A 12,228-nucleotide genomic window follows, 5' to 3' on the forward strand; every position below is an offset into this window, starting at 1 on the left:
GCTATCCACTTCCCATCTCTGCTTCCCTTTGTTAACAACACTTGTACGGGATGATTGGGATCCAATACTATGCTCAACGCACGTTGCTCCTTCCACCCTAGTAATGATCGTCCTTGTTGCACAACATACACCTTTCCTTGTGTTTTTCTATCTTTAAACCTTAGCTCTGCTTCAAAATAACCTAATACCGGCAGTTTGCCACCACTATACCCTTCCGGTAATACATTGGGTTTAAGTTCGTTGTCTTTCAAGTCACCCCATACCTGTTCGTCGATTAAAGTGAATGGTGAACATGAGTCCGCCCACATGTGTGTCTGTTTCCCATTTATCTCTACAACACACTTAGGTGGTTTATATTCCTTGGTTTTACTTCCAAGTTGAGTGCACACTGTTGTAGCTCCTTCCTCCACAACTAAGACCTCCAACTCATCTTCACTAGTGCTACTATCCTCTTGTCCATCTCTTCTTACTGCATTTACAGACGTCCTGAATTTGTTTTCGTTAGTCATTCTGCACACCCTAGCAAAATGTCCCATTTTCTTGCATTTGAAACACCTCGTGTTTATGGCTGGACAATTTTTTGCTTCTGCTAAGTGTTTACCACTTCCACATCTGAAGCATTCCTTTCTCTTCCCTATGTTATCTTCAAATTTCTTTGTATACTTCTTAGAATACCGTACTTCTCCTACTATGTTTTGTTCCTTAGTATCACTTGTGTTGTTAAGTTCCTTAACATATCGAGACGTGCTTTCCACATGTCTTGCAACTTCCACCGTCTTATCCAATGTCGGATTCTTTAAACTCAACAACTTCTCTTGTATCTTCACCTCCTTCACCCTGTTAATGAACTGGTCCCGAATGATTTCATCATGCATATCTCTAAATTTGCATGAAATGGCTAGTCTTGGTGGACTATTGACAAACTGATCAATCGTCTCATCCGGTTTCTGGGCGCACAAAAAACATTTATGTCGCTCTACTACAATGTTGATTTTCTTTCCGTAATTTTCCTCCAACGCTTTCATGGCATTTTCATATAAATCTTCCTCATGATCTGAATCTCCTGCTTGTGTGTCTTGTACTGGTAAAGTTTTCAAAACCTTCCTTCCACCCCCAGACAATGCTTTAATATCGCCAACTTTCTTTTTTCAACATACATCTCCCCTCCAATGGCCTCTAAGTATGTCATGAAAGCGTCCTTCCAATCTTCCCAGGCCATGCAAGGTTCACCTGGGAGTTGTAGAAATGCAGGTGATGGAATTATGGAGTGTGTTGCCATGTTTGCTTATACTTTCTATCCTTGTACTGCTTATTATATTTTCCCAATTATTTACATTGTATTTCGTACTCTTATATAACTGTAGTCTGTCTTTGTACTGTTTTTCACATATTTACACTGTATCATACAGTCTGTCAATATAGCCACAGTTTCCAAACTAAAAGTGATCTCCTTTCTTTTACTTGCATGTTTTTTTTCTTTTAAATATATTTATAATTGCTCCGAGTTACGTTTCTAAGCAACACTGTTTGTATTAAATCAATCTTCTCAGTCCGTTGCACGCGCGTTGCTTAGCAACCGCTGCGTTTTGACTGTGCCGCGCTGGTTACTTCCTCTTTTTTTTATTTTTTTTAATATTAGTCCTCGCAGCTTTGCGCTCACCTAAAATCAAATCAACAAACTTGCCGATATTCCGGATGCTGATGCAGTAAATCCTCGGCAAATCCCAGCGCTGCTCTTCACATTCTTCACCGGGTCAGGGTCGCACACAGTTTCCCTCGTCGCCAATAATAAGTTGTGAAGAAATGAAGTACACAGGTTCTCCACTTAAGTAAATGAGTTTATTCTCAACGACCCCGCCCGGCTGTCATCCACGACTCCTCCACCTAACTGCCGTCTCTCTCCCTTCTAGAATCCCTCTCACAGTTGCCGGGTGACAGCCGGGTTCTATTACTTTTCTAAGTACAATACAACAGTACCTTCCGACTCCATGAGCCCAAAGGCACTCCAGTGGTGTCGGACTGCCCAAAAATGTGGCGAATGGCCTCGTAAAACTGAGTTGGGCAGGGGTCGCTCTGGCTCCCGGAAAACCCAGGGAGGCACAGAGTCTGCCCAGACGCAGGCTCTACAGTGCAAGGCCTGTGGACGTCGACGCTCCCTCGTCTCATAGGCCGACGGACGAGAAGCCAAAAAATGCTTTAACTGCTTAGATTTCTTCTTGTGCCTCGACTTACCCGATTGGCCCGAGGACTTGGAGTGGGATGACTGTAGGAAGCTGGTGTATGGTGAGCGCCTATGGTCTTATTACCTTATACCACATCCAGGTAGCCCTTATTAGTGAGGATTAGGCAATGTCTAGGAAGCCAGGGCTCTCTAGAGGTAGCTGTGGAAAAACAGCCAAGACTTATCTAGGAGCCATGCAAAGCTTATGCAATACCACTACAGTCACACAGCACTTACACATATGAAAGAACCACACAGTGTTACAAAAATAAAGGTACTTTATTAGGGTAACTGACACTAGAATACTGAATAAGCAGTCCCCCAACTGGATGTAAGTAAACAGTATTATATGCACATTGCCAATCAGTAAATAGCATAGAAAGCAATAAGCATTGGTAAATAGTGAGGGCCCTGGGGGGTGGAGGGGACCAAGCCATTTACTAAAATAAAGTGGAACGTGCAAGGCTGTCCTCCACCCAAAGAAGTGGAATCGGTAGAAGGGAGCTGGAGGAACTAGGAACCCCAAGAGGTGAGTACCAGAGTGACCCCCAACAACCATGGGAGGTGAGGTAAGTAACTGGTTTTCCCCAAAGGCAACAGGAGGACTTTGGAAAAGGATTATGCAAGACCCAACCAAGACTGGAAGAACCCAAACGTGGCTCCTTACAGAAGAGGACCAGCAAAAGAAGGGGATCAAGTCCAGTTTGTGATGGAGTGTCCAGTTGTGGCAGGAGCCACTAGCCACCCTTCTGTGGATGTAGGACCAGGTAGATGGTGGACAAAGAAGGTCAGCAGTGCAGCACAGGAGATGAAGAGAAGTCCCAGAGTGATGCAAGTGATGTCCCAGGTCTGCGGTCGAGATGCAGTCAGTCAGTGGTGTTTGAGAACCACCAAGCAGCCTTGGCAAATGCAACTGACGGAGAAGAAGGTTTGCAAGGCTGAAGAGGACCGGCAAGGTCCAGGGGACTTGACCCAAGGAGGGGAGTCCGAGGTGACCCTCAGCAGTTGGAAGAGTCACAAGAAGAGGAGGCAGCCCCCACAGGCAACCCACTGGCAGCAGGCACAGGAGTCGCTGTGAGGCTGACTCAGCACACCCAAAGAAAAGTCCCACATCGCTGGAGCAGCAGTCAGGAGACTGCTTTGCAGAAAGGAGTGCTGGGACATGGGCTACACGGAGCCTGAAGATCTCTTGAAGGAGGAACAAACAAGCCTTGGTAGCCGCAAGAGTCTCAGTGCACACGGGTACAGTCCTGCAAATAGAGGCAAGGGGTTATTGTCTCCCAAGTTGGACAGAGGACCACTCCAGGCGACAACCTGTGATGCGGATCCAAGCAGCTCCAGAGAGATCTACGCAGCCTGTCATCATTGCAGTTGGTGCCTGCAGATGCAGGGGAGTGACTCCTTCACTCCAAGAGAGATTCCTTCTCACTTCTTGTGCAGGCTGAAGACTCGCCGCCATAAGTTGAAGCACAGCCGGGGAAATGTTGCAGTTGCTGGAAGGAGCCAGAGAAACAATGTTGCAGAGCGGGGATGTCGCTGGAGTTGCAGATTGTCGGTTCCTGGAGGGTCCAGTTGCAGTCCCAATGGCCAGAAGATGAAGTAAACAATGCAGAGAAGTCCTGCTGGAATCTTGTACATCGAATCTGAGGACCCACCCAAGAGGGAGACCCTAAATAGCCCAGGAAGTGGCTGTGACATCATGTACCGTGCCTGGCCACTCAGATGCTCCTAGGGGCCTCTGTCCACCTTGGATTCAAGATGGTAGAATCAAGTGGTCAATTGGAGGATCTCTGGGCACCACCCATAGGGTGATGATGGACAGGGGAGTGATCACTCCCCTTCCCTTTGTCCAGTTTTGCACAAGAGCAGGGATCTGGGGTCCCTGGACTGGTGCAAACCGGTTTATGCATGGAGGGCACCAAAGTGACCTTCAACCCATACCGGTGGCTTGGGGAGGCTAGTTCCAAGGGAGAGGGTGTTGCCTCTCTCTCCCACAGGAAATTCTTTATTCTGCCTTCCTCTGCCTGAGCTTGGTTAGGCAGCAGGAGGTCAGAAACCTGCCTGTGAGGTGGTAGCAGCACGGGCTGCCAGGAAAACCACAGAAAACTGGTAGGAGCAATGCTGGGGGTCCTCTAGAGTGCCCCCAGTGGGCATGGAATCATACAACCAATACTGGCAACAGTATTGGGGTATGGTTCCGACATGTTTGATACCAAACATGTCCAGGTTTGGAGTTACCATTATGGAGCTGGACACAGGTCATGACCTATGTCCAGTAAACGGGTAAAATGGCTTCCCCGCACTTACGAAGTCCAGTGTAATGGAGCTGGAGTTCGTAAGGGCACCTCTGCTCATGCAGGGGTGCACTCTCACATATATACCTGCACCCTGCCCTCTGGGCTAGGAGGTCCTACCATAGGGGTGACTTACAGTGACCTGTAGTGAAAGGGTGCATGCACCTTTTCATGTGGGCTGCAATGGCAGGCCTGCAGACACATTTTGCATGGGCTTCCATGGGTGGCACAATACATGCTGAAGCCCATGGGAAACCCCTGCCCTGGGTACCTAAGTACCATATACTAGGGACTTATATGGGGGCACCAGTATGCCAATTGTGGGGTGTGCAAAGTCCTAAGCAACCAAATCTAGAGGGAGAGAGCACAATCACTGGGGTGCTGGTTAGCAGGAGCCCAGTGAAAACAGTTTAAACACGAAGGCAAACTTGGGGGGGGGGGTACTTTCCTACATCTTGACTTGTGCAGAGTCGAGCGCATGACTTGATACACTTAGCACAACTTTGGGTCGTGGTTGCGCTCCAAACACGAGGTGCAGATCTGTCAGGGACATCACCCACTGACAAGATCCATAGGGTTTGAAAATGGTCTTCCTTGAGAACACCTCGATGCACCATGAGTAGAAAACTCAAAAAAATAAAGTTGAAAAAAGTCAGTCAAAAAAATGAGGGGTAGCTCTCTTCTGATCAGCACTTGCAGGCCAGGAAAGAAAAGCGTGCCGTGGTGGCACCTATATAGGAACTGCATGTCATATCTGGCTCGGACAGCGCAGACGGTGGACACAGAGCCAATTGATGCCACCTGACAGCACAAAGGGGTACCGCTCACAAAATTCTGAGTCCAGTCTGATGCCTGGAAGAAATTCAAATGTAAGCAATCTGCAACTAGAAGTCTCTGTCAAATATGAGTATTTATGCATGCCTTTCCATAGTCATTGCAAGAGGGGAAGGTATTACCACACAGGGACGTGTCCATCTTTGGACAAATAGGGAAAAAGCTTTCAGATTCTCCACCCTAACTGTTGGTAGTACAGGAGCCTAATTCCATGTGTTTGATAACATAAATTGGACTTAAAAGGGAAATGGTTGATCTATTGCTGAGTTTTCATGCACTAGGGAAGAGGCATAAAATGTCACATGCATTTATTTTGAACTCCTTCTCCTAAAACTCAAGGTCATTCACAAAAAGCTTTCAATTTTACGGACTTGCAAGCTGTTGAAACACCAATAGTCCCAAAGTATTTTTGAAAAGTTGTTAGGAATTTACACATAATAAAGTTGTATAGATTACTAGGCTAACCGAAAAAAACAAAGATGTCACTAATCAAACGTCATATGATTTATCTATAGTATAAAGACAACAACTGTAATTTAAAAGGTTCTATTTGCTTTTATTATACAAATACAAAACATAGAAACAATGTACATTTATTTAGCATCTGTAAACTCCATACGAAAAATAAGACACTAGACAAGTAGATTCAAAGGTTCGTTGTTCACAGAAGTACAATTGTACCACCACTTTGGTTTCATTCATTATCTACTTCTTTATTCAAAAGAGGGTTCAAATTCATTTTCGTTTTAGCAAGTGCTGCTGTTTTTGCTCTTCTTGAAGGTCTGGCATTCACAACCGGAGCAGATTTCACATCTTCTTGATCATCACTATGAAGAAAGGAACCATCCTTAGTTATACAATTAAACTGAAAACAAACGCAAAAATATGAAGCACCTACATTGATACAAACTAAGAATGTTAATTATTGGATTTAATATTACTACTTAATGTGCAAATGAGACTTACATTCCTAAACATGGAATTCAGCAATTCTTAACTGCTGAACCCTTCTCTCCGCCAATCGTAATCCATTAGCTGTGGTTTTATGCACAGCACGAAGTGCTCACGTGATCAGACTCATGAGGTTTAACCTGTGTCTCTTCAGACTTCGGTACCATGCGTGTTTCGATCGAATTTTAGTTACATTGCACTGCTTAAACAAATGTGTGCTTCACGCAGAATTCACAGAATGATAAAACGAACCTACAAGCACCAAGTAAGCAAATGCAAGGTAAACAATTGATAAAGTCAATATGGTTACTTTAAAAACAAAACTGATAAGAGCTTGTTTAAGGATTGGCGAGTTTGCGTGTGGCTGTGATAATAGGTGAATCCAAGGATGAGTCAATGGAAGAGCTCATGGTTTTGTAAATGCATGATGGAAGACTGAGTGCCTGTATACAAAGTTGGCTGTATGAGTGGTTGGATCTATAGGTAAGTTGGTGCATTAATGAAAGGGATTGGCCAGAGTTTTTATTTTATTTTTATTGCTTGCGAGTCTGGCTTTCTATCTACTGAGTGAGTTGCAAGAGGCCTCTGCCCATCAAGCTGTTAAATACTGTTTTACTCGACTCTTCGCAATGCAGTGTTTTGTGTTTACAACACCTCGCAACTCTTTTGTATAAATGCCCAACCTGGGTAGCTGTCTGTAGCTGGTGGCACAGATGACGACGTCCGGCACAATCAGTCGACCGTACGAATTCAGCAAAGGGTCAAATACCTGCATTTCCCCGCTTCCACAACAAAACCCCCAAAACAACTTATCTCATCCGATATGAAGGCATCATCAATAAGGGGATATTTTTGTATTTGTTTTTTTCTGAGAAAAACATCAATGGGTTCCTCAAATGAGATGGCAGAAGCAAGCAGAGAAAAGCCTTTCCTCTACCAGCCGTGAGACTCCAAGGAGCCCTCCGGCTCTGAAGGGCACTTCCTCACCAGGGGAAGTGCGGGCTTCTCCGCGTGGAGGCTGCGATTTCTACTAAATAGTGGGTGTCTGAGGTACCATTCCCATCTCGGACACTGACCATATATATTGCAACCAAAAGTATAGTAGTAATCGGGACAATATAAAAAAAACTGCATCTCTCAAAGTCTAAGGTCCGTTTAATAGACAGTGTTGCCCTATTCGCATAAAATCTTCCCGACTGTACCTTTCTCATATCTGAAGGGAAGCTTAAGCAGGGGTACATGAAATGGGGATTTCCGTAGGTGTTCTAAAGTTCCGTAAACCTCTCTTGTGACATCCCTTGCGAGGGGAGAGTATGACTATCTGCTCTTTAGCACATGTCCTATAAAGCCAAACTCTTAATGGATGAGGTACGTGTATCAGATTGTTAAAAAGAATAGACACGTTTTAAACAGCTGAACATAAGATGCAAGCATAACTTCACTTCATTTTCCATGGTCTCGACTTTGCACTTTAAAAAGGTACCTGGTTCCTCCGAGTCTCTTTTTAAATAAATTGTTGTTTTTATCTTTTAGCTGCTTTGAACTATTTAATGGTTTTGGTGCTTTTGGGAACACCTTTTTTGGGGCTATAACAATTTTGGGGCAGTTTTTCTTTGCTTAGGAGCTGCCGGTTTCCGTGTTCAGTGGTCCGGCAGTCTCCATTTTTACTTCCCACTTTTGGTCTCAGAAGGCCACTTTCAGCTGCCATTTTGGTTAGCGGTCTAGCCGCTAGTGCACTGGGTGTCAGGCTTCCCCTGATGGGGGATTTAAAGCCTGCTGTTCGCCGGCCGTGCAGCGGGCGCGCCACAGGCAAGCCTGTCTGCGCCCGTCCGCGCCCAGATAAGCCTAGAGCCCAGAAATGCTTCTCCTTTGGAAATTGAGACGCCCACTCACCCCCCTTTATCAACACCTGCACCAAAATCTTCTATGACTGGTGAGTGTCCCTCTAACACTCTGGGCGCTTGTAATCTCTCAGTATGCCCTATTTGCCCTGGGAAGCCCATTAATTCCCCTCTTCCCATGAACTCCTCTCAGCAATTGGGCAGAATGTTCCTGCTTAACTGTCGCTCTCTACCAGCACACACTTTACATATTCACACAGTTAGCAGATCTCCAACCTGACGCACTTTTCCTTACCGAAACATGGCTGACAGATTATTCATCTGTTGATATCTGTTGAACTCTACCATCTACTTACTCTATAACTCATGTGGATAGACCCCTCACAAGGGGGGGGGGGGGGCTATTGCTATCATTTATAAGATGGCAATTAAATGTGTTGCTTCATCATTGGATATCGCAGGTTGGGAGAGCATGACTTTTACCTTATATTTATCGCCTACTTTCACTTTCTCGGGTATTTTTCTTTATCGTCCCCCAGGTTCCTGTGTCAATTTCTTAGAATCCTTACCTGATGCCACAGCCAGTCTCATTTGCAAATTTCCCAATTTGACCATTCTCGGAGATTTCAACATTCACTCCGAGAATGCAGACTGTCCTGCCGCCAAATCCTTACTAGCCTCCCTAACAGCCTTGAATTTGGTACAATATTCTACTGTTTCCACTCACCTTAAAGGTCACACTATTAATCTTATTTTTAGTAACGCCCCGGATTTTAGGACTTATACTCCTCTGCCCCTGACCTGGACAGATCATTATCTCATGTCCTTTTCAATTTCATACAACCACACTTTGGATGCTCATACTAAGACTAAAACAGTGGGACGGATCTCGTCCAAGTTAGTCCCCACAGAGTGGCATAAAGTGCTCTGTACTTCTCCTCATTCATTGCTGATTACTGCAGAGTCATTTAACAACTGGATCTCTACTTCTTTAGACTCTGTTTTACCCATTAAAACTAGACTAAAGAAGTCCACTCATAAATCTAACCCATGGTTTTCACCTTTTCTGCTGCAACAAAAAATAAAACTGTAAAAAACGTGAAAGTATACGGAGAAAGAATACTAGTCTTTCTTCTAAAGAAGCCTATAGGCAATCTATTATATATTATCATCAGAATATTAAAGCAGCCCAGGCGACATACTGTAGTACGAAAATAGAAGAATCCTCTAATTCCCACAAAGCAATTTTTCAGATTTTCAAGGAATCGACGTTGGCTCCTCAAACCGATTCCCTTATAGAGCCATCTATTAAACAGAGTAACTCATTTGCTACCCATTTTCGGGATAAAATTATCAAAATATATTCTTCATTCTCCTCTGACTCTTTTTTAGAATCCATGGACCTCCAGTTAACTGATGCGTCGGTCCCATGTACTACATTAAGTGATTTTCAACCCCTTACAGATATTTTGGTAGTTAACCTTCGCAGCATCAGTTCTGGTTCCCCTCTTGATCTGACCCCTTCTTCCATCTTGTTATTGGCCTCAGATATTATCGTTCCCCCACTGACAAAAATGTTAAACCACTCCTTATCCTCAGGCATTCTGCCTCCGTCTTTTAAACATGCCATTAATTAACCACTTCTTAAAAAACCCAAATTGGATCCCGTTTTGCTAGATAACTACAGGCCAATTGCTCTCCTTCCCATTTTAGCAAAAGTCCTGGAAAAACATGTCAATCTTCAACTGACAAGTTATCTGGAGAACCAGAAACTCTTGGAATCCTCTCAGATGGGTTTCAGAGCCCAGCATAGTACTTAGTCTGCTCTCTTAGCAGTCACTGAATCTGCCAGGCAACGTCTGGATCAAGGTGGCCATGCAGCTATTATATTACTTGATCTTAGTGCAGCATTTGATAATGTTGACCACAATCTCCTCTCCTACAGACTCTCTAAGATGGGGATAGGAGGCACTGCTCTGTCGTGGTTCTCTTCTTTTCAAGTCTTAGACCGCTCTTTTTTCTCTGATATCTATCCTCTAACCTGTGGAGTCCCTCAGGGTTCTTCTTTGAGTCCGACTTTATTTAACGTCTATTTATCCTCTTTAGTAATCTTTCTGTGGTTACCTATCCTGACGATACTCAGCTAGTAGTATCTCTCTCTAGCACTGGGCAGTCCTCCTCCACCAGTTTTTCTGGCTGTCTGGCAGACATTGCTAACTGGATGAACTTATCCAAACTGAAATTTAATGATGGAAAATCCGAAGTTATGATTGTAGGTAATGGCCCTCCTGCTTCTCCTCTAACTTCCTATTCAGAGGCTTTCAGTAGCCTCCCTCCTCCTAAGACTCACATCAAGAGCCTTGGTTTTTGGGTTGAGCCCCGTCTCACTATGGAAATCCAGTCTAAAAAGTTCTCATCTATGTGCTTCAGCCTTTTGAAATCTCTTAGGAAGATCTTGAATCTTCTTCCACCCAGGGCTAAAAGAATCCTCGTTCAGGCACGGATTCTTTCCCGCCTTGTCTATGGCAATTCTTTGCTCCTTAGTTCGCCAGACTACGTGATAAGGAAACTTCAAGTTGTGCAGAATGCCGCAGCTAGACTGCTTACCAATCTATCTAGGCATCTGTCCGCTAAACCAGCGCTCGCAACACTTCACTGGCTGCCTATAAAACAACATATTCAATTTAAATCCTTATGCCTGGTCCATAAAGCCCTACATTACAGGGGCCCCTTTTTTCTCAGACATTCTTTCTCCATCTATACTCCTGTCAGACTTTTGCGTTCATCTACCTCCCGGCAAGTTCTTATAGCACGATTCAAGAGACCTTGGGGAGGTAACTCCTTCACTGTGAAAGCTGCTCGGCTATGGAACTCCCTTCCTCTAGAGCTTCGACACGAGTCTTCAGAGCGCTTATTTAGGAAGAAATTAAAAACTATTCTTTTTGCTGTCAATTCCTTGACCTAATTCTCCTTTTTTTTTCCTTGGAGCCTTCACGTACTTCAGCGCTGGGACGCCCTAGGGAAGCTACGCGCTTTACAAACTCAAACAAGAATTGCCAAAGTCAATAGGTCTTCCCTTCATAGAGAATCAAGCTAGTGTCTTTGCCAATGCTTGTTTATAAAGTATTGTTTAAAAAAACGAAAAAATGGAGGAAAACCAAACTTCTTAAGAAATCTCAAAACTATAAACTGAATTCAATATTTTCAGCCTTTTTAAATAAGCTTTATTTTTCAGATATACACTTTAGAAACTGAACCTAATTTGAAAAGAATAAGGAAGTTTAAATGAAACCGCATCTACATCACTCGGCTCCTGAAAGAAAGGGGGGGGGGGAACAAATACAGACCTAGATATGCCCAACCACAGATCAATCTCTGGGCGTCCATGTAATTCCATGGCACCAACATCAGTTGTCACGTCACTACTTTTCACCCATCTAAAACCAAATATTTACTGAGTAACTTACAGTCTATTTCTCCCCCACATAAGGAACTCACCATCATACACAGCACAGAAGAGGCGCTCACAGGAAGTGATAAAGGAGAAGCGTACACACGGATATTCCTATACCTTTCAGTTGCATTTGATACAGTCCATCATAAAGACCTCTGACTGGTTCATAACATGCGCTAAAGAGGGGCACAGGGTCTTCACTCTCAAAGTATGTTCGATTTCTACACGCCTTCAATAGGACACCTACTGCATGATCATAATGTTGGCTCACATATATTCAGACAATACCCAGCTTTATTTCAAACTGGAACAGGGCAGAGGGTTCTACCCGCAGAATGCCTGACTGAAGTATACAAAAAAGTGATGACTGGAATGCTTGAATTAATCTTAAATACTGGTAATTTTGGCGTGCGCATCCAAGTCAACTGTTGTGCTCAGCATACCACTTAAATGTAGACCCAGCCATATGCAAAGGAGTCTTGACCATGTTCCCATAGGAAGACCCAAATTGCCAGGTCTCCTTGAATCAGAACACAAGCACTCTGGGACCTATTTTACCCTTATTAGGGCTCATCAATCAAGTATAGCTTGGTTCCAGTGGCACACTGTGCACAGAACCCATGTCTGGCCATG

The 12,228-nt window shown here is 44.2% G+C and overlaps 1 protein-coding gene across 1 annotated transcript in view; it reads right to left on the bottom strand.

The window, feature by feature from the left end:
• Positions 1–5,884: 5,884 nt before the first annotated feature.
• The window catches only part of NCAPG (non-SMC condensin I complex subunit G), a 228,311-nt gene continuing 221,967 nt past the window's right edge, over positions 5,885–12,228 (bottom strand). The window contains exon 22 of the mRNA XM_069202226.1: positions 5,885–6,176. Coding sequence (XP_069058327.1) covers positions 6,044–6,176 — 133 coding nt within the window. The 3' untranslated portion in view covers positions 5,885–6,043. The remainder of the gene's footprint in view (positions 6,177–12,228) is intronic.

This window comes from Pleurodeles waltl, chromosome 1_2 (genome assembly GCF_031143425.1).
Source record: "Pleurodeles waltl isolate 20211129_DDA chromosome 1_2, aPleWal1.hap1.20221129, whole genome shotgun sequence".
Taxonomy (NCBI): Eukaryota; Metazoa; Chordata; class Amphibia; order Caudata; family Salamandridae; genus Pleurodeles; species Pleurodeles waltl.